The sequence below is a fragment of the Fistularia commersonii genome, chromosome 27 (genome assembly GCF_037954325.1).
Source record: "Fistularia commersonii isolate RoL2024-O1a breed Wild chromosome 27, RoL_Fcom_v1.0, whole genome shotgun sequence".
Taxonomy (NCBI): domain Eukaryota; kingdom Metazoa; phylum Chordata; class Actinopteri; order Syngnathiformes; family Fistulariidae; genus Fistularia; species Fistularia commersonii.
Window position 1 is genome coordinate 5,400,670 of NC_141310.1, and position 21,882 is coordinate 5,422,551.

The following is a 21,882-nucleotide window of genomic DNA, read 5'->3' on the forward strand; positions in this document are numbered from 1 at the left end:
GTAACGGAATCTTGAATTGAGCACGTTACTAGTGCTCTACTTAGTATGAGCCTCTCGGTCCACCATAGCTGGATTTAAAGACCAACGCTGCTGTAGGCACAGTCCACTGCTTCTCTATCAGCAGGGCATCTCTGCACCATGGCAGCTGCCACAAGAGAAACAGTAGTCCACTGTTCTAATGATATGCTGCAAACTGAGATACAGAAGTTTTTAGAACTCTGTTGAATAGATTGTTTTTAAAGAATTATGCTGCTTGTTGGTGTGTGCAATTAAGTAGTTGGTTGGCTGGCATTAAACAGAAAACTGGTTAAGTACAAGAAACTGCTTAATTAGTATAAGGAAAACATTGCTCTGGGATACAGTAAATAATATGAGTTGATTATAAAGACAAACACAAAGTAAATGTGCATGTCTCCTCTCAAATTTGGTTCTTTAACTTGCAGTTTTGAAAATTGCTTTCTCTGGGTTTGCAACAACTCGAGCTCTAGAAACACATCGGTGAGAGATTTTCACTTGTAGGGAAAAAATTCATGTTGAACCCAGTGAGAAGTGCAGTACATATTGTGCATCGTACCAGACCTGCAGTTGCTAAACAAGTATTGGCCTTTTCAACTCATTATGGAGCGGGGTCTTGACCAAAGTTCTTCAGTGTGGTTCTTTATCCCCTGAATGAGCACCATCCAGATGGGGTTCAGGTGTCTATGATTTGAGCAGATGTCTTCTATTTTTACTTTATGACCTGAGTGCACACTGCTCTGACAGTTCATATATTCTGTGGATGTCATGTTGTCAGCTCTGATTATAACATTTTCTTTTTCAGTATAGAGGTGCAAAGTGTCTTTGCACTTTCAGTACAATGAGCAGATTCTGACACTTTAGGCGCTGAAGCAGGTATTCTACCATCTCCCCTGTACCAGATAATACTTGGACACAGCAAAGAGATGCAACTGTGTATATCCCTGAGAAAATCAAAAACAAAGGACACATATTAATATGCCATAGTTGACCGCAGAAATGAAGGGATGGACAAAAGTGTGTCCTGTGCCAGCCTGGATACATTTCCATATGCTCCAACAAGCTCAGGGATGTCCTTGTTTTAGGGAGTCCCTCTGACTCGATTGTTTATTTTTGCATTGTTTTTTTATGTAATTTTTTCGCAGTGTTTGTTGTGTTATGAACCCAGTGGACTCATGTGATTACCTCGCCATTTTGGTTAGATTCTTTGTATCATCTGTTATTCACCTAATTAGTAATCAGCTCTGCCATTTCCCCATTGCCCTTTCAGTGTCTTTCATTTGATTGTACTTATTTTCTAGTGAATATTATTTTTTTGTCTTTTGCAATCATGCTATGACCTGAGTTTTAGTATGCGTTTTCTAAGAGTTAGAGGGTATGTTTGTATTAGGGTGAGAAAAGGAACATTTCATTGTCACGAGTTTTTATCATATATTACATCCAAGACTGCTTTCATTCTTTGAGATGATGCCACCTAGGAAAGCAAATTGATATGGAGCCCACTAAAATTAGGCTTTTTTTTTTTTTTTTAATTAATTTTGACCCGCTGTGCTATGTTGACATAAAGCCAGATCATTCTCCTACCCCACTGTGTCCAATAGAGCCCATAGAAAACGCCACCTTAGAGGGGCTGGTGCTGGCCATGGTGCTGGAAACAAATGCCTGCGTGAGTGATTGGCTGTGTGAGTTAAACAAACCTGGAAAAATGTGACAAAAAACAAACAACAAAAGAAATGTTTTCTTCTCAACTAAAGTAATATCACCTGAAGGCCAAGTCAGTGTTCTAGCATTGATTTGGACTGTGACGATAGCTAATTAACCTGTTAAAGCAGGTGATCAGTCTCAAATTGTCAATTTGCAGAAAGAATACATAATGACTGGCATTCTCTGACTTTGTGAGGCTTTAAAATTGAAACTGAAATCTCAAGGTCTTTAAATTGACTTTGGGTTGGTTTTATACATAAAAAGTTTTCTTAAGTCAGGAATTAGAAATGCAGTTATTTAGCTGCACTTGCAAGTAGAGGACCACTGAGATGCGTTTGATGGATGTTTTAGTGCTGCATTTGTATAGAATAGGTCATTTGCCAGACACATCTAGAGATGATGCTAAATCTGAGGTGAAATTTCGCTTCTAATGTTGCATCTTCTCACCCTTTCTGAGTAATATGTTATTATTTTCAATTTTTTCTTCGTGTGTTTATAATGCACTTGCTTTTCCAATATCAGAAACTTTTCTGAAGCTTTTTATACTTTCCTATACAGTCAAATCCCATGGCAGCCTATTTCCCATGATCAGATATGGTCACAACTGTCAGTTACAGGCAATTCTCATTTTAAGTTCCCAAAAGTTTGCATGTTCACAGATTGACTGCCTAATTTTGTTTAGAAGCTCAAGCTTCTTCATAGAAGTTAGAATCAAGCAAAATATTTTAATTTGAGAGTCAGAATTGCATCGATGTACAGATATGAATATTGCTGTCTCTTTATGTACGGCATGTTGATACTGCAATCAATTTGAAAACAATCAGAAAGAATGTCATCAGCTCTTAGTAAACAAAGCCATGTGACTGACAACTATTAATTGCTCATGAGTTCCCCACCCCTGATCTAAGTAATTAGCAAATTGCTTTTCCCTGAGCAGTCCAAGAGCAGCAGCTCTTAAAGGGGGAAGCCTATGCTGTGCATTGTGCTACTCGCTTTATCATCTACTCTTTCCCCACAAATTGACATATTTTACATATGATCCATTCAGCTACATTGCACACTGTTTGCCAGTTCCCACATTTGTCTTGTATGTGTAACAGTATTAGTGAGGTTGCTGATACACTGGACAAGTATTGGCTGTAGCTGCTTTTGTGCCATACAGCTTTTTGTACACAGGAATGGTTTTATCAAAGCTGCCTCCAGCCAAGATGTCTGAGATTCCAGAATAATCCATGTTTTATCCCAGTGATTGTGTATATAGCCCTGAGTCCTGAACCTGCCAGCTGCAGTGTGGACTGCTAAGTCAACACTTCAAGCTGTGCAGACTCACACACACACACACAAATTCACACAGAAAATATACCTGTCATAAAATCAAATCGTATAGCCTGGAACATATGCAAACTTCTGCTTGAAGAGGCATTGCAGCCTAACCTCTTAATTACAAAAACATTACTGTTTGTTTTGCTTGTAAAATAAAAAAGGTTAGAGGAGGCACAAAAATGCCTACATACATATGCCTTGTTCATACAATGATACAAATGCACACACACACACACTGGCACACCCTACCTCATTGCATTTCAAATTGAGCTTGACTCTGGCTGCACTACTTGATTCTGGCAATCATAATAACAGTCCTGGGAACCAAGGCAGGCATTAAGGGCTTTGTTTTTTCCAAACAGGAATAAATGCTGGCTCATTAAGTGAGCTGACTAAGAGAGGAGACTGCCATTTGAAATTAAAGAATCATTCAGTTTGAACAGAGCAATTCTTTTAAACTGACAGATGAGAAAAAAAAAATTCAACTGCAGAAGAACAGGCTACCAATGAAGAAGTCGCCTTGTGGGGTCCATGGTAACACCCACTTTTTTTGGTGGCTAGGATTAAGACTGTGGTAAAGAGCAGGGGATCGTCTTACTTGCTCTTTCACCCAGAGTGGCCTGGCATTGTCCACCGTGGCTTGGCAAATTTGGATGCAAAGCAAGGGTCAGGATTTGACCCTATGGGGGCCCCTTAGTACCTAACTGCCATCCCTTTATTGTAAACCTACCCTCATGCAACACACAACAATATCCAAAGAAGAATAAGAGACATGGTATCCCATCATCTTCACTCCCCTTTCACCAAGAAACTCTCTCTATATATCATGGAGTTTATTTGCTTTTACAGAGTGATAAAATTCAGTTTACCAAATATAGAGAAACTCAACTTCAAGACACCTATAAACTGAGGGTTGTGGAAAAAAACCCTAGAGGTCAATGATAAGATTATCCTCAGTGATGGCTACAAGGAGCCTAAACTCTGTTCTTCAGTATTTTAAACTATAGTATTTATGCTTTAACTTAAAATATGAGACTTAACAAAACCTTATATTTATCTCTAAGGAACCGGCCTCTGGTGTGTATTTGCTGGACAGTCATCATTATAACCTTTTCCTAGAATTTGCACCACCAGTTGGTAGGCTTTCCGGGATTTTCCGCCCCACACAATATGTGCAATTCAAACTCAAAAATCGGATAATAAATGGCCCAAAATCTTGACAAAAATGAAAGTTTTATCACCATTGCACTGACGTCAATGGTAGAATAGTTCAAACCTGATGACTTTGGACAACAGACCACATTACAAAACTTTATGATGCAAGAAAAAATCTGGACCCAATGTTCTTCACACTTCCCAGATATGTTGGCCTTGTAAAGGTCTTACAAAAGGCATAACCTGGGCCAGTTCACACCATGTAATCTGGGTCTGCAGCTGAGTTTAGGCAATTGTTGTCACCCCAAGTCAACAACATGATTTAAGACCAAACACTGGTCTAAAGAGAATTGAAAACAGATGTGGGCCCCTTTAGAGGTCAAACATTTACTGCTATTTTCAGTCAGAAAAATGTTTTCTCTAAATGGCAACAATTAATGCAAAACAGTAAACCCTTGCCAAAATGTCACTGTCAAATGTTCCAAACAATAAGTTGACATATTTTAATCCATGCCTAAAGATGACATGGTCAGGCTTCAGTAAAATTTCTTAAAATTAAAATGTCTTAAATACAGATAGGAAAAATAGAGATTACAGTGCACTGAAAATTAGACGTGAATGATTTCCATAAAGTCAGAAGCAACTTGTATGACTTACTCTAAAAATGTTACAGAACCAAACAAGCCTCCCTATCCATTATATTCTACCCACATGCATTACTGCAGGTTTTCAATTGATAAATGACAGACTTTCCCGTCCCCATGATAATTCGAGTATAAAATTATCAGATGAAACCTTGTGAAGGGAAAGGAGCAAAGGAGAAGAGACTGACAAGAAGTCCCTTTTTTACTCCTAAACACCTTAATTTGCTCACCGTGCATATTAAATGTGGAAGTTCTTTGGAATGCTCCTAACAGACTGTGAAATAGGAACATTTATGTGATATTTTTACGGTGATAAAATGCCAGCGGGGTACTGTTAAGACCACCCTGCATTCTTTTCCATGTATTTTGGTCGGAAGATAGAACACAGCATATGCTGGTCTACCACATGGACATTCATTTTTATAACTACGAAGATAGCCGACAAAAAATGAGTCCAGAGAACACCATATCTGTGTTCGGGTATGTTCTCATGTTACACAGTAATGTCTGTTTGGCTTCAGCCTAAATTGTCTTGTTGCTCCTTTGTGGAACACCTGTGGAGATTAGGATAATAGAAGACTCAGTAGGCATTTTTATTCTGCAATACAGAAAAATGCCCCACACAGAGATAGGAAATAGGGGATTTAATAATCTGCCCAAGGCTTGGTCCTGGTCACTGGTCCATGGCAAGACTTGTATTAAACATCTCATTAGTGACATACTGAGCTTCTGTAATGACTAAATACATATACAAATTACCTCACACATAAGAATAGGATTGACAGCAATTGACCAAGGGTGTAATCTATGTGCAGCCGAATACTCTGATAAGTGCATTGGTTCTGGTCCTAATGGAACTGGTTTGTGTATCTGTTGACTGGGGGCAATTTGAAATCTGACTGTATATAATGCAAGAAAATGTAACACTAAATGCTTAGTGAGTGCCATTCTCAGTTGGGGAGACGAAAATGAATTTAATAAAAGCGCTCTATTCAAGGTTATATATTAAATGTATAACCTAGGGCAGCATGGCGCAGGGAGTAGAGCAATTGTCCTTGGAACTGAACTTTCCTAGTTTGATTCCCAACTCCTCATAGTGTGTCAAAGAAAGACACTTAACCCCTATTTGCGACCCTGGCACTGCATGTCAACTGCTCATGGTTCATCCATGATGGGTTATAAGCAGAGAACGAATTTATATCATATGTTTAAAAAATACATGTTGTAATTGGTGTGTCTAATCGGTTAGAAAACCAATAAAGAGGAATCGCAGACGATGACAGAACTGTATGTATGTGATCATATAATGTCGGAGAACAGACTCAATGAGTTGTCCTGTAATGACAGATGGGATGGAAGAGAGAAAAGGGAGGAAGGTAAATGCCCGACCCACAGCTGTTCTGGAGAGTAAAGTTGTAGAATAAAGTTACATTACCAATGATGTTGCATTCTGGACTAGGCATTATCTCTCTTTTGGTTGAGAGAGGCAAATTATCTTTCTGGCAACGGATGAGCTATCACAAGATTTTTATATACATGACACTGAACTTTTGTCTTAATTCAAGTTTAAGAAGTTTGTTTTTGTTGTAATCACCAGGGCTGTGAGGAAAATAGTGGTGGTACTGCTTTGGAGTTGGAGCAACAATAGATCATATGAGATCCTGACCTCTGGAAATTGAGGGATATGACAGCCAAGAATCTGAGATAATAGATATTTAACTTGGCTACAAAAGTGCCAAACTGGGGAGTGCAGCCAGTTTGCAAGAAGGTGAAGTATAAAGTGTGTAATTTAAGCCAAGATTCCAATAACTCCCTTGTACTGTTTTTCTTATCCTTTTTTAAATTCAAATATTTGGTGGGATCTGAACTGCAGAGAATTATATGCCTCATTTTTTCATAGTAGTTGGATTTCATAGATTCAATGTTTTGACCACTGGAATAGAAACTGAAAGAAGTATGCAGCTGGATGCTTTATTGATATATGTGAGCTTATCACTTATTTGACTTGCAGATGTTCCAAGAAATGTGATTTTTCAATGCCAAACTTCTGGACCATTTGTAGCAGATTAACAAAGGTGCCGTTTAGAAGGACAATGTGAAGATACGGGAGGCCTTTATTTCTGATCTGAACCAAAACAGAGGATTTTATTGACAAAGTGAAGATGAATGAAGACAGTGGACATCCCCGCCTAGCACCTCTCCTTTGTGTTGAGTGATATTTTGAGAAAGCACCCTTCTGGGGCAAACAACAGAGGTGTCCAATTAAATGATTATCCAAACCAAAATCCTTGCGAGTTTGCTAATAAGGTCTCCAATTTAATACTGAAATCCTTTTCAAGGTTAAAGGTGATATACAGCAAAAATGAATAAATAAGATAGGAAGAAGATAATAGTCAGAAAACTGCAAATATGAAATATGGAAGTCCCAAGAGATAATTCTTCTCCAATATATTAAATAAGTCATTTCACTCAGTCTTTCACACAATTTTGAATAAATTAACTCTCCAAGTAATTCTGATTGCTTCAGTGTCAGCAGCCTTCTTGTGTTTAGAAAAGTAGCCTCAGCAATGTAAAGCTTTGCATCATCTTATTAGCAAGGCCCCAAATAGCCCAGTCCTTCCCAAAATAAGGCATTGTGATTTGCCCTGAATTCACTATTCCAGTGGTGATTGGAGTGAAGGGGTAATTGGGGCATCATAGATCTACAAGACTATAAGACAAGCAGTTGGCAGCTTCATTTGGTGGCCAAGCTGACATGGAAAGGACTGCTCTCAAAAGAAATTCAGTTGTCCTAGGAATTTGCAATAACAGGACAGATTTCTTTAGATGAAACAAGGATGACTGTTATTTTCAAACTGAAATTAGTACATTTCTTTCAGATGGTACTGGTTTTTCCATAACCTTTACCTTGCCTTTTTTTCATCGCATTGTCCGAATCACCATATTCTTACAACGTATATGACAAAATAAATCATAAATCTTGAATTTTTCTATTTGTTTTGGTAAAGGAATAGGGTTAGATGGAGGCAAATGACTGGAGATTATGTTTTATCTTGATAAGAAAAAGCTTTTGCTGGGGCTTAAGAGCAAACGGATCAATACAATATAAGATTGACAATTTGGGGGAAAGTGTTTGGGCTTATAGATAGATCTTTGATGAGCAGATGGGAAATAGCTATGAAGAAATATTTGCAAGGCAGCAGGACATTGTGTGGCCAAAGTGATTTGTTACTAGGAATGACAATGAATGCACTGTCCAACTCCTCTGGTCCTTTTTACTGTAGATCCTTGATGTATTCTAAAAAAAAGTGATACATTTTAATTACTAACAAATTGTTGTCAATATTTCAGTTTTCAGAGGGGGTTGGTCTATAGAATATGCTATTTTTCTTTATGCATTTTTCTTCCCTTATTTACTTTGTTTATTGTTAATGGTTTTAATTTTTACCATATTTTCCATATCTCAAATTTCCAAGTGAAATGATGTAATAATATCAAAGAGTTAATAAACCTTTGGCTGATTCCAAGTCTTGTTATCGCTTGTAATGTTTGGCGAAGCATTTAATTCCTCAAAGTCCACTTTTTCTTTCATAAACTTTCAAAACTTTAGTTATTCTGCAGAAAAGTGTTGAACATCCAACTGGTGGCTCATTTCAGTTAGTTCCCTTCTAGGATGAAATGAAATCAGTGGATGATTACTTATAAATACCAAATGACTTCTGTGTTAATAAAATATTTGCTTAAAGGGAATTGCTAGATGGAAAGCAATCTATTCTCTTAGATGAATGATAAACATCATATTTATATATATATATATATATATATATACATATATATAAATTCAGCAAGCACTTGATCTTGCCAGCTGTAGAGTTATAGCTTTATCAATGCTCTTGACTTAGTTTGAAGTTCAATAAAGATTTGCTTGAAGCTGTATTTGTTCTCTAATGACAAACACATGTAAAGAATTTCTGCCAAATGCATGTGATTAACTGTAACAAATGGCCCAACAAAAGATTCAAGAAAACATGACCATGAAAAATCAGTGCGTTTGTGTGTGTGTGTGTGTGTGTGTGTGTGTGTGTGTGTGTGTGTGTGTGTGTGTGTGTGTGTGTGTGTGTGTGTGTGTGTGTGTGTTTGAGAGCGAGAGAGAGAGAGAGATAGAGAGAGAGAGAGAGAGAGAGTGTGTTTGCAAGTGAAACTTTGTATGAATACTCTGATCAGAATGCCCCTTGGCTGGTTTGGAGCCTGGCTTTGAATATCAATTTTGTATTCATCGCTGGCTGCTCCCCTTGATGCCCCACCTGACACAAAAGCCAATCAGCTTTCTGTTTGTGTCAGCATTTAGGAAGAAGCGCTGCACAGCTCAAAGGAGGGAGTCTCCTTCAACCACCCAATTTATTCCAAGGACAGTGGTTCCTTTTAGTGTATCAGTTTTGGTACAAATGGTATAAAATCAACATTATGACAAACTTCCCAGGAAAGACATTACATATATATATACATGTATTTTCTAGGTCAGGAATAATCAAGTGTCTCCTATGTGTGCTATAATGATGTAAAATTGATGATCAAACAAAACAGTGTGTGTGTTAAAAACACATTCTTAACATGAACCTAAAAGGCAGTACTTTGGGCATCTGCAGAAAAACTTTTAAAAGAATTGGGTTATTCATTGGAGTCTTTCACATTACAAATAATAGCCTGCAGCCTAGTATTATCGATTCAGTGCGTGATCATCAGTTTGCATTCATGTATCTGCCAATCCAGCTACATTATTGAGCCATTGCTTTTGAAAGGCACAGCATGAGGGAAGCCACACTTGGGAGATGACACCGGAGGCGGTGGAAAAAATGCCACATTTTTTTTCTGATCAATTCATCTATTTTATGACACAAAGGGAGCCATATACCAGACGATCTCAATGTTGTAGGTCCTGTGCTCACCCTGTGTCACCTTACCTAGAACAGGCTGACATATGTATTCAATGTCCAGGGTAATTTCTTTATCATTAAAAGGCTTAAGGGTTCGCTTCAAACACAACCATACTGAATCAAAAATAACAAACTGAGAGCATTGGCCCCACTGGTAAATTAATTCAAGGGCCATTACAGCCCTACCTATAACTTGAGGGAGAAAAATAGTTAAAGTTAAGAGATACCAATAATTTACAAAACAGTGTGCTCTAATTAAAATGGGAAGGCAACCATGACACTAAACCCAGTTGCTCCTGCTGCTCTTTCATTATGAGCTCTAATTCCAGGTCTTCAGCATTCACCAACAATAAGCACCATCTGCTCTCCCAGTTAATTCAATACCCAGAGAGATGGCCAAGGAAGAGAGAAGAGAAGGATACAGAATGGTATGTGTAGAGGTAATAAAGGCAGGAGGGACTGTGTGAGAGTAAAAATAAAAATGAAAAGTGGACATCAATTCATTCCATGCCAGAATATACCAAAATAACATGAACATATTTGCTTATGAAGGGATAAAAACAACAACACTCAAACAACCAGGAGATAAACTTTTTGTTCCATCTTAATTAGTTATTCGCTGAGTTTTATAAATCATTATTTCAAATGAGGTCATGCACAAGGTACTGAAACCAAACTACATTGATGTAAGTCGGCTTCTGACCAACTTACATTCATGGAATTGCTTTTTGAGATCCCTCAAACTCAGAAAATGGTCAGAATGCTTCAGCAATGATAAAACTGAGCTGTCAACAATATTTCACTTTTCAAAGAGTTTGGCCTTTACTGCAAGTTTTGCTAACACTGTTGTTTCCGTCACGATGTCTAGTTGATTTTTCACATCTGGAACATACTGTATGTTCAAAAAGCACACTTGCCGATTTCTCTTTCGACCAAAAGCTCCGTAGTTCCCATCTCACCAAGCCAATACTCCAGAAAACGAGATGTGAGGACAAAAAAAGGCTCCTTTTTAAGTAGCCTGTTCAAGTTGGGAGTATTGCACCACTGTTAAGCCTCACTGTCATTATAGCAGTGAACAGAGGGAGAATGTGGTGACTTAACGTTCCAGAGCTGTGCCAAGTAGTCACAGCAACTAATAGTAGTCTATATAAAAGGCACAGCCAGAACTGTAGAGCAGCTCACTTGAGGTTGCACATAACATCTCTGTTGTAAAAACCAAACAAATTCACATGCTGTGCCAGCATCACACAGGGGGCGTCTGGATCTGTACGGACAAGAACTGTGATCGTTATACTAGTCAAGGTGACTAAAGACAGGAGAGTGAATGACAGGAGACGTGGCCTGGCTTTTCAGGGGAAGAGTTCACTTGATAGAACAGATAATAAGAAAGTGCACTTGGTGCTCAAGGGTAGCCTATTGGCGCTGTGTAAAATTGGTATTGAAATGATTAAAACTGTTTTGAATCAATATGTGTCCTAGTCTGGAAGTTGGAACGGCTTAGAGTCAAACCATATAGTCTCAAAGGAATAAGGGGTGTGAATGAATTGCTGTTGAACCTTTCATATGTACAAATAAGTGTTTTAAGATCAATAGCAGATTCATATGAAGGTATTCCCCTTAGGTCCTGTGTGTTGTTACATTTCTAGCTGATCACATGGTTGACTTGGAATAATATAGATTCTTGAGAGTCCAAATCGATCTGGACAAGAAACAGCAAATCAAACCATAGAAGTCTTGGGTATGTTTGACCTCAACAGTGTTATTGAGAACTATATTTAGTCTTGGTTAAAGGAAAAATGTCTATATAGAGTAGGTTTGTATGACTGCCAAGTGGGAAAAACAACATTGGTAACAATCCTCATTTGTTGAATCCCATGATACTGTATTATACCGTCACCCTCTTAAAATAATCGCCTAAGTGATTTTTTCAGATTTTTCAGGAAACACAAAAAACTGAACCATTTGACACACGCTTGACATAGGCAATTTATACTAAATGGGTAGAATAGCACAATCTTTTTAAATGAGGATGTAGGCAATTTGGCCAGAGGTGGGCAGCATCATGAGGAGATGATTTAGGCAAAAAAAAACCTTTTTGTAAAAAAGTGACTTAGGCGATTATTTTAAGAGGGTGACGATATCCGACCTACAATTAGAACCCGCCTTGCTCTAATTAATTACAACATGCAGATTGTCATTTTTCATCTGTTTATGCTGGATAAGCTTACCTTCTGCCTGATCTCCTCCTCCATTTTGACTGGTGAGCCCAACTCTGCTACTTGTTTGACCCCTTCACTTGCAAGGCCCCCGTATTCCCACAGCACATAGTTCCTAGAGTGGGATGCACCAATTATGGCTGACCAGTGATTGGCACGACCTGTGAAGTTAATTAATCGGTTATCTCTTTAGTTGTACACTCTTCAGAAATAAACAGGCTATTAATTTGCAGATGAACAGCTTTTTGTACTACAATCCATTTTCACAATGAACATTTACATATTTGTATCTGCAAACTGTCTATAGTGTGACAGTGTTGTCCTGTTAAGGATTCTTATTTTATCAAATTTACTGACAGAGTCCTTCACAACAATAATGAAATGATGCAAGGAAGCATGTTTAGTTATCTATCTGTTTATTGGCAAGACAAAAATTGTTTTCTTAATTTGGCCAGTCGTGGAGTGATAACTTGGCCTCAGGTTTCTGCATTTGAAGGACATTTGTTTCTAAATGTGGTGTAATTGCTGCTTTTTGGAGGGCATTAAATACAATTAACAAAACATTTTGTTGCTTATTGTAGTTATAAAATTGTTCAAGGATACATGACCATGTGGGACTGCACCCAATCGGTTATAATATGACATACTCATTTCGTGATGAAATAGAGAAAGAGATCACCCGGCCATTGGAGTTCTTTTTCTCCCTGAGGAAGGTGTCTCCAAATGTGTGTATAGATAAGCGGCATACCAGCTACTCTCTTCACAAGATGCTAAATTAGGGCTATTTCGATTACTGGGTTTATCTTATTCCACTCTAATCTGTATATTGATCACAACATTGAGACCCTGATTTAAATGAGAGAGCTGGTGTAATCTTTGACTCGATTCACATCCTGACTACGCGGCCCAAGGTTATACACATCCAACAGAGTGTTATCATTTACCAAATGCATCTGAACCGACCAGGACAAAACTACATACAAATAAAAAATTGTCTGTGAGGGTTAGCTGCTGCAGCGATCAAGATTAAGGGCCCAATTTAAACGTAGCACATGTGACCAAACTGAAGGCATAGTTACTATTGCTATTTTTGACCCAATGCAGTGGTCAGTTTTTTCCACATGTGCACAGCATTTCCAAGATAGCAAACCGACCTGTGTCACTCTGTGTGCCACTGGATGTGGGTTTTTTTGTGTTAGTTTTAGAATTTCTTTTTTTTTCCAGAGAAGGGTGTTTTCTGCTAATTCCTGGGCCATCTTATACAGTTTTGAGGTTTATTTTGATTTTAATTTTTTGCAGTAAATGCACAAGCATACAATACAATATAGTACAAGCACAGATGTTTGCTAAAATGAGTTTTGTATATTTGGTTGGACTCTAATGCTTACTACTTGAACTAGTTTTTTTCCAGGACATGCCTAAAATACACAATATGATAGTGGAGATTAGGATAAGCCCTCTGAACAATAACAGAGGGTGCTGCTGTCATATATTGTCCCTTCCCAAATAGCAGGAGGCACTTGGCCACACCATATTTTAAACGAAACTCACTCCAACTGTGCAATATGTGGGCCGCGCTTCAAATTGTCATAATGGGGCCTCAAATGTGTAATATGGATGAAACAAATTGTGGGAAAAGGTTGCTTACGGGGGTAGTCTTTTGGATGGATTTTCTCAGACCAATTCCCATAAAAGGTGACTCTGTACTTCGCCGTTCCACAGGCACAACAGTCGAGCAGAGGTTTATCCGTAGGATCTTCATATAGGGACTCTGTGCAAACACAGAAGAATGGAGGGAACAGAGAGAGGATAAGTCAGGAGGGGAAAAATACAGCAGAACATTAGCAAGGTATAGAGTATTCTCATTAGTATAAGAAGTTCAATGCGGTGTCTGTCATAAAGGAGACAGGTGGTTTAAATAAGTGGGGAGCCTGAGGGAATGAAGGAATAAGAGTATGAGAAAATGGGAGGATGTGCGATGCTGCTCTTTTGATCTGTTGCTCAGTGTGGCATCCAATGTCATGCAGAGCCAGGGGGTCACACTCATTTACAATCATCCACATACCAGAGCATAGCAGCGGAGAGGTATAGCCCTGCTTCAAAACCAAGAATGAAAGAGTTCTGGGGATAGCCAAATATACCCTCAGCAGGTAGACAGAGAGGACCAGAAATGAATGGTCAATTACTGATTGCATTCTAATAAAAGAGGCATACCTTTCTCACACATTCTTTTTGTCAATAAGCCTTCATCCTGGAAATAGATAATCCTCTTCTGTACAATGCTTGCCCTGTAAGGACACACAAAAAAGATGGGAAAGATGAGAAGAAAGGGATCTTGGGAGAAGCTTGGAGTTGCAAAAAATACATTTACATGCAACATTAATGGAACCCTTTGGCAACATTAGAGAAAAGGTTCGATGGTACGTCAAAAAACAGATGTTTTTAATGAAAAATTTTATTGAGACAAATATACTTTCAACTGATCAATATTACAACATATGCTGTGAAAACTGGCTAAAAGTCCAAAAGTATTGTGCTCAAGTTTATGTTCCACTGCTGTTGCAGGAACAGCAGCAAATTCAAAAACAACTACAGATGACAAGTCATATAACTTGTGTGTGTGTGTGTGTGTGTGTGTGTGTGTGTGTGTGTGTGTGTGTGTGTGCTGCACAACAGACTGATCAAGGGTTGGGCCATCCGGCTGGATGAAGTGAATCAGGAATTAAGATGATGCTGGGTTGAGTTAATCTAAACACTTATCTCTCATTGAGGGAATTGATGCTGAGTTTTGAACATTTGTGAATGGCATTAGAATCAATTTAAAATGTGATCGTATGTCATTCCTTATAGAAAACAATCATCTTCATAGAGCCAAAGTGCAGTAAACCAATGCAGCGTTTAGTGGCAGAATGCAGTATGATTGATGTGGAATGTGTTTTACTGTGCTTGAAGCTTTACTGACTTTATTTTCAGACTTCCCAGTCAATGATTTACAATGTGCAATAGATAAAAAAAGAAGTATCTTTTGTTTGCTTTTGTTTTTGAGAGGATGCCACCGTGTCAGTCTTGACATCACACTGACACTTTTTAAACACTAAGAGTGTAATACTGATATGCCTACATTGCAAAGACACATGATTCAATGATAATACTAAAAACATTGACAACCTCATCTGCCGTTTTGTTGAAAACAAACAGCACCATCCACTTTGGAGAGGCTGCTAAAGTAGAAACCTTCAGGAGTTTGAATGATTAATGGTCAAAACAGCCTCATAATATAAATGAAACAAGTGAAGAGCGGCAGCACTTTTGTAATTGTTCACACTTGAATTCAATCTGGTCATATATTCACATATCTCTTTGAAAGGAGCACACTCTGACTCACTGCCTACTTTCTGGTCAGACAATCAAGCAAAGTAATGCTTATTTAACATCCAATTTAAATTCTATCTCACCCAGCCGGATTCACACTTATGCGTATCCCAATCACTCCAAAAGTGCAGTGGAGAGTGAGAAAGAGGGAAAAGCAAAAGACATAGAATAGTTTAGATTTTTTTTTCTATGTGATTTGTCCTTATTTCTATTTGTTCTTTTTGTTCTATCTCCTTCCTCTATAACAAGAGATGAAATAATTCTCATTATGTCCTTGTTGCTTCTGATACAAAAAGAAATTCATTTATTTTTGTTTCTGTCAATGGGCTCCCGCTTCAGAACTGACAAAAATAGAAGCAACACAGAGACAATGTCTTGAAGCGAATGGGTTTGCCCAGCTGCAATCGTCCTAGAGTCCTTCATGATATCTCTTATCATTATTTCTGAAGGAAAGGGAACTGCAAAAAATACTTAACAAGGAAGAGAAATGTATAGACTATGATACTTAGTCTGGCTCTGCGGGGACAAGAAATGTTGAGTAACAGCTTCATCTGCGACAATGGCCTCTGATAAAGTCCACTATAAGTCACTGAGAAACAGCAGGCCGCATATAGTTTCATCTTTTAAAGCCAGAATTGAAGCAATTTGGTTTAAATCCAACTTGACATATATTTAAAGACTGGATGTGTAAAATCATACAAACACTATAATATTCATGGGAAAGGAAAAACTTCATGCTGAAACCAAGTAGACAAGCCATTGAACAGGAAAGAATCCACGTCACCATGGCAAAATGCAGCACTATCATTATAAAAGTGGGTAAACATGCCCTCTGTAAAATATATATCCTCAGTAAAACCTTGAGACATCTCATTATTTAAACTTCCAAATTGCTTTTTTTATTAAGACAATTATTAGTTCTATCTTCTTTTTTATGCACCATTGTGTGGGAAAAAATGTGTTGACTAAATGTATTCACAAGCTGCACGAGCAGACCTTTTAAAAGTATGCAATGACAGTGATGCCAAAGTTCATCATAAAAACAACCCTTTCAGTGATTTGCAATGTACATATTCAACATTATTACTGATCTGTCAAAAGTTGCATTTTGATGGCAACCTTATCTTTGAATCCAGTTTTTATTCTGAAATATATGTATCCATATATATTATCAAGTCCACCAATATTTGAGGCAATCATGAGAATTGAGGTATCCAGACCGTGATATTGGAATGGACCACATTTAATGGCCCAAGTCTGTCAGAAATAAGATTAGAAATGAAAATTCAACTGATTTAGTAGTTAGGGATCCAATACCAAAAATGAGCAACAGATTTCTTACTATTTCAATTTTGTGTGACTTAAACATTTCAAAATCAAAAATACTCAGCACAATAAATAACAAGTCCAACCTTTTGTTTCTTTATTTTGCGAAAGTTGATACATTTTTGCAAGTAGTGACTAAGTTAATAAAGTGACAGATATGTTTCTGTCATTTTAAAATGAAAAATTATAAATAAGTTATTATTTGATATCTAATTTAGCTCTGCTAGGAGTTTCATGTTAGTCCCCCTGAGTTAAAGATTTAGCTCAAGCACCCACATTTGCCAAACACCGCTCCAATTTCATGGAAAGATGTCATTACTGTTGCTGTTCTGTAAATAACCTTGATATTTTATAGCCCGCTATAAGTTGAGTATTTTGATACTGAGTAAAATCATGTATTTTTCTCATCTTTCCATTTGAATAGTATTCATTCAAAGACCAGCACTTGATACAAGAGCTGTACCCCTTCAATCAAGAGTTAAAAATGAAAGATAAACGAGCTGAAAATGAAATGAAATAAAAAAAAGTTTTGTTGTCTTTTAATACAGAGGAGCACAAAAGCCTTTATCATCATTACAATTGCCAGGTAGGGGGGAGAGAAGTGACAACACTCTCTCAGCCTGTAATTTCCAGGGGCTTTTTTGAACTGTATGCTTTTTCACCATCTTTCACTCACTCACTCACTCACTCACTCACTCACTCACTCACTCACTCACTCACTGTCTACGCCCCAGTATTTGATCTTCATCTTAGCACATTTAAGTATCTCTTTCTAGACACTGCCAGACTTTCAACGTGTTCCCATATCGATGAGCCTCACAGTACACAATTCTGCCATTATCCCACTGGTCTTCATGTGGAGAGTAGTTGGATGACAGCAGTTCCTTAGAGACAATAATGAAAAGTCCATGAAAAGACAGGGGAGAGAGGTGCAAATGAAAGACCGAGGAGGAAAAGAACAGTATTGGAAAGCTCAGATTTAGTGAAAAGGAGAGTCATGGGGATGCTCCTCATGAAAATCGAAAAAATATGTTTTTTGGAACATCGGCATAGGCGCTGACCCAGAACTATGATGCAACCTTTACAGTATATATCATCCTTTTCGAAGCAAGGACAGCAAAGATGTAAAAACAGTGCAGTAAAGATGAAGGTAGATGTCACATTAATCAGAGAAACTTTCTATTGCGTTATTTTTTAGGCTCGTGTACACTCATTAACCCACAATGCCAGATTATAGAGAAAAAAAATATGCCATAATCTGCTATCACATGCATGTGGCTATTCAAATGGGTAACCACATGCACGTGGCCACCCATTTGAATGGTAATCTATTGTCACAATTGATGTTTCTGGTCCTATTACCTCGAATCACTTATGTATACTTGGGTTATTGTGTTTGTATAACTGTTAGACTGAAAATATCCATTGGCAAAAAATACTGCCAAGATCCAGCTTTTGAAGAACCATTATCAGCGAACAGATGTACGTGTCTATGTACTAGTGACCCACCTCGTATATGTAGGGCAGGCTCCCAGCCACAACAGAGAGTGGTAGAGTAAATTACCAAGACATTTCCTCAACCCACCACATCATGGCAGTTACACTGTAACTGCACACAGTGAAACTCATCACTGAATCCTGAATCAAATTGTACTGCACAGCCTGTTTCCGGCCACATCACTAGGAATGTTTTGTTCTCCTAAAGAAGAATTGGATTACAACCAGAATAAGGACAGCTTGTCACTTTTTTATTTTCTTTTGCTATCGAAGCAATGGTTTAATCACCTTTGCTGGTCAGCAAAGTCTAATCGAACAATTGAAAGTCAAGTTGGAGCTGCAGACTGCTGTATGGCATGTTTCCCCAAAAGGTACCATTCATTTCATGAAAGAAAAAACATTGACCTTTAAATGTTTAGAATATCATTTTTTATCATCTTGCACACTGGCACAATAGCATCAGCTTTACAAAATGTCATTTGAAAATATAAATGGATCTCACAGTTTGACATGGGGCTGTGCTTGGTTTCACTTGTCTTACATATAATAAAAGATCATAATTAACTAAAACAAATACATGATTTTGAGGTAATTGTAAGTTATATTTTTATGAATTAAACATAAATTGATAGAGTGGTATACAAAGCTGGACTCCAATAAACATGTTTTTTTGCACGCACCAAAGGCACCAAGAGGTCACATTTTAAGCAGCTAAGTCACCACCGCACTTAAGTTCAATACATCATGCTTTCTTGATATAGATGGATATATGGGTCAGTCAGGTAAACGTTTTATCTGGGGTATTGTCCACACAGTCAATTCCTGTGACTCCACTGCTTGATCTGAGTAACATGTATATGCAAGATGCTATTTTGTAGTCTACTTTAGTTAGACCAATAATTACCTTCTTGAAATGTCATGCACAATGTTCAATAGGAAATTTCATATAGCCAAAAATGAGCGTAGCAGTCTTTTCAGCTTAAATTTACTCGTATTTTGGTGCAGTAAACATTTGATTCCCGATGTGCAATTATAGTTTGCATGCACAAGGGTATAATGGGATACCCTGATACCCTTTTCAGCATAGATCTGGCAGAGATCTTTACACAGCGACTCTCCTCTTAAGTGCAAGATTCAGTATTTGTCACTCTATACATACTTGAGGAGGACACAGCCAGAGCCACTAGGTGGCGCTGTCCAAAAAACCTGGATGCTGGTCCGTCTGCGGGGAGTGCTCTCTGTTACTGCGGGTGGGCAGTTGGTCATGAACTGTGTTTCCTCCTCATCAATTATCTGTAGAGCACAAACACACACACAGACAGACACAAATACACACACAAGTCCATAGAGAGAGTAGGATTCAATTAAAAATTCTAAATGTGTCCCAAAAGTACATGAAGCATCTGCATATAATTATGCTCTTTTTTCATTTTCATTTTCAGTCAAAATGAATGTATACATAATTTACCATCACAACTGCCATAAGTACACATTCTCAAGACAAAGCAAATGATTTCATACTAAATAATCCCCCAAATAAGTAGTCTGAATATGGGGTAAAATATTGAATTAGAAGACTGTGTTTCTCTCCTGCAATTTTAATTAAAGAAATATGAATGTCCTGTGTGTGTGTGTGTGTGTGTGTGTGTGTGTGTGTGTGTGTGTGTGTGTGTGTGTGTGTGTGTGTGTGTGTGTGTGTGTGTGTGTGTGTGTGTGTGTGTGTGTGTGTATCACATGCATTTCTTTATGCAAAAATTTTAATCCAGGGTTTGGACCTGGTTCATACATAACCTGAAGGACAATAATGGGAATAGCAGAGCCAAGGGAGAAGTTTGGCAATAAGTCTGCCAAATTGGGATTAAAATCACTGGGCATCGTCAACACGGCTCTACACCTATTCAGTCTTTGTCAAATCCCCCCCTGAAAAACAGCTTTTGCTGAATGTCAGCAAAAGGCATTTATTATTACTTGAAATGTATCGGACCTTCAGGATCCGAAGTTTTGGTGATGATATAAATTGGAAGTTTCATTTAATGCTCTTTAATCCTGTTGAAACTTACTTAAAAAGTAATCAAAAATATACTTTTCCTCTATTCATAATGAATTCATTAGAAGAACCAACCCACCCAACAGAATGCATAAAATGTTAATATCCACATGAAGAAAATTGACAATTTGGATTTTTTTTCCTTAAATACAGCAGCACCATGCATGAGTAAGCTGTAAAATCTAGATATTGACTTGTTGACTAATTAGGTATCTGAGGGAAACTTATCATCTTGAAAGCAAACCGAAGTGAACAAATCAATATAAAGACGAGAATACGATGCATGAGAGACCAATTCTTGTAATATAAATGGAAGCAAGCTGGTATTCACTCTTGGTCAAACTAAATGGTCAAAATGCCTGTTGTACCTCTGCTCAGGTGCACACCTTAGATAATGAGAATGCAATTGATTTCAAAAGTGTATGAGATGATTAATGTGGGTTTCAAACAAGGGTACATCCTGCAGACCTTTGTTCACAGTTTTAAGAACAAAGATCTTTTTCATAGGAAGTGACATCAGCAGAGCAAAAATGGGAACTTTCTCACTCGACTCCATAAAGCTGTCAGCAGAGAATTTTCTTTGTCACCCAGTGTTATGAATGAGTCTCCCTTGAAAGCGGATTATGTGTGTGTGTGTGTGTGTGTCTGTGTGTGTGCGTACATGTGCGTGTGTCTGTGTGTGTTTCATATTTCCAAAGCTACCTTTATGAGGACCAGACACAGTTTAAAAAAATGATGGGGAGCACATTCCGAGAGACTGGACATTTCAGTCAATCACAGTTTTATCAGACTTCTTTAGTGGGCACTTTGCTGAATTGCATACAGTTAAGGTTTAAACTTTGGGGTGAAAGTTTGTCTATCTGCATTTGTGTGTTGGCGTTTTGGCACAGTTGATCCAGAAATCCTTGATAAGGTAACGTTTGAACATGATGGCAACGTTGTAAGAGTTCGGGTTCAACTGTCCATCGTGAATGAAACTAAATCTGATGACCTAACAAAGATAAACGTGGTAGCGTGCATGTCAGTGTGCATACAGCCCATCTCAGACAGATTACCCTCTAAACGTAACCTCGGTTATCTTACAAGCATCCAGAGCTGTGTGTTGCAACCAGTGAGGTTTTGTCAGGTTGTTTTTTTTGAAGAATATTCATGACATGTAACTGACAGCCTGTCCATTTTGTAAGAGTTGTAGCCCAATTTATGTGAAAACTATTCACCCATAATGTCTGTTTCTTTAAATGCATGTTTATGCTTCTTGTTGTCCTAAAGATGGCACTGCCTTCAACCTTCACATAGCCTCATGTTCTATCATCTCATCCTGTTGGAAAGCGTTATCTCATCAGATATCAATAAGCATCACCCCCCTGGTTTACTCACTGTTTCACAAACGAAAATACACACACTGTGGCATCTGACCGCCACAGAGGGCTCAATAAAAGTGCTTTTCATCAAGTCGGGAGCTGTCTCCAGAAGCAGAGATGGGGCACACCAGCAGATTTCAAATGAGCAGTATGTTAAATAAAGTCTGACATCTTCTGTTGCAGCTTTTCTCTTGCTTCCCTCTCATTGCCTGGATGCCGGCCCACCCAGAGCTCTTTCAGAATGGGTTGTGTATGTGTGTGAGTCTGTGTGTGTGTGTCTGTGTGTCT

At 38.1% G+C, this 21,882-nt stretch overlaps 1 protein-coding gene across 1 annotated transcript in view; it reads right to left on the bottom strand.

Moving 5' to 3' along the window:
- spon1a (spondin 1a) overlaps positions 1-21,882 on the bottom strand; it is a 55,239-nt gene that overhangs the window by 29,346 nt on the left and 4,011 nt on the right. Inside the window, exons 3-6 of the mRNA XM_086174641.1 lie at positions 19,346-19,479; positions 14,206-14,279; positions 13,640-13,762; positions 12,004-12,152 (exon numbers count right to left, since the gene is read on the bottom strand). Of these exons, the coding sequence (XP_086030767.1) occupies positions 12,004-12,152; positions 13,640-13,762; positions 14,206-14,279; positions 19,346-19,479 (480 nt within the window). The remainder of the gene's footprint in view (positions 1-12,003; positions 12,153-13,639; positions 13,763-14,205; positions 14,280-19,345; positions 19,480-21,882) is intronic.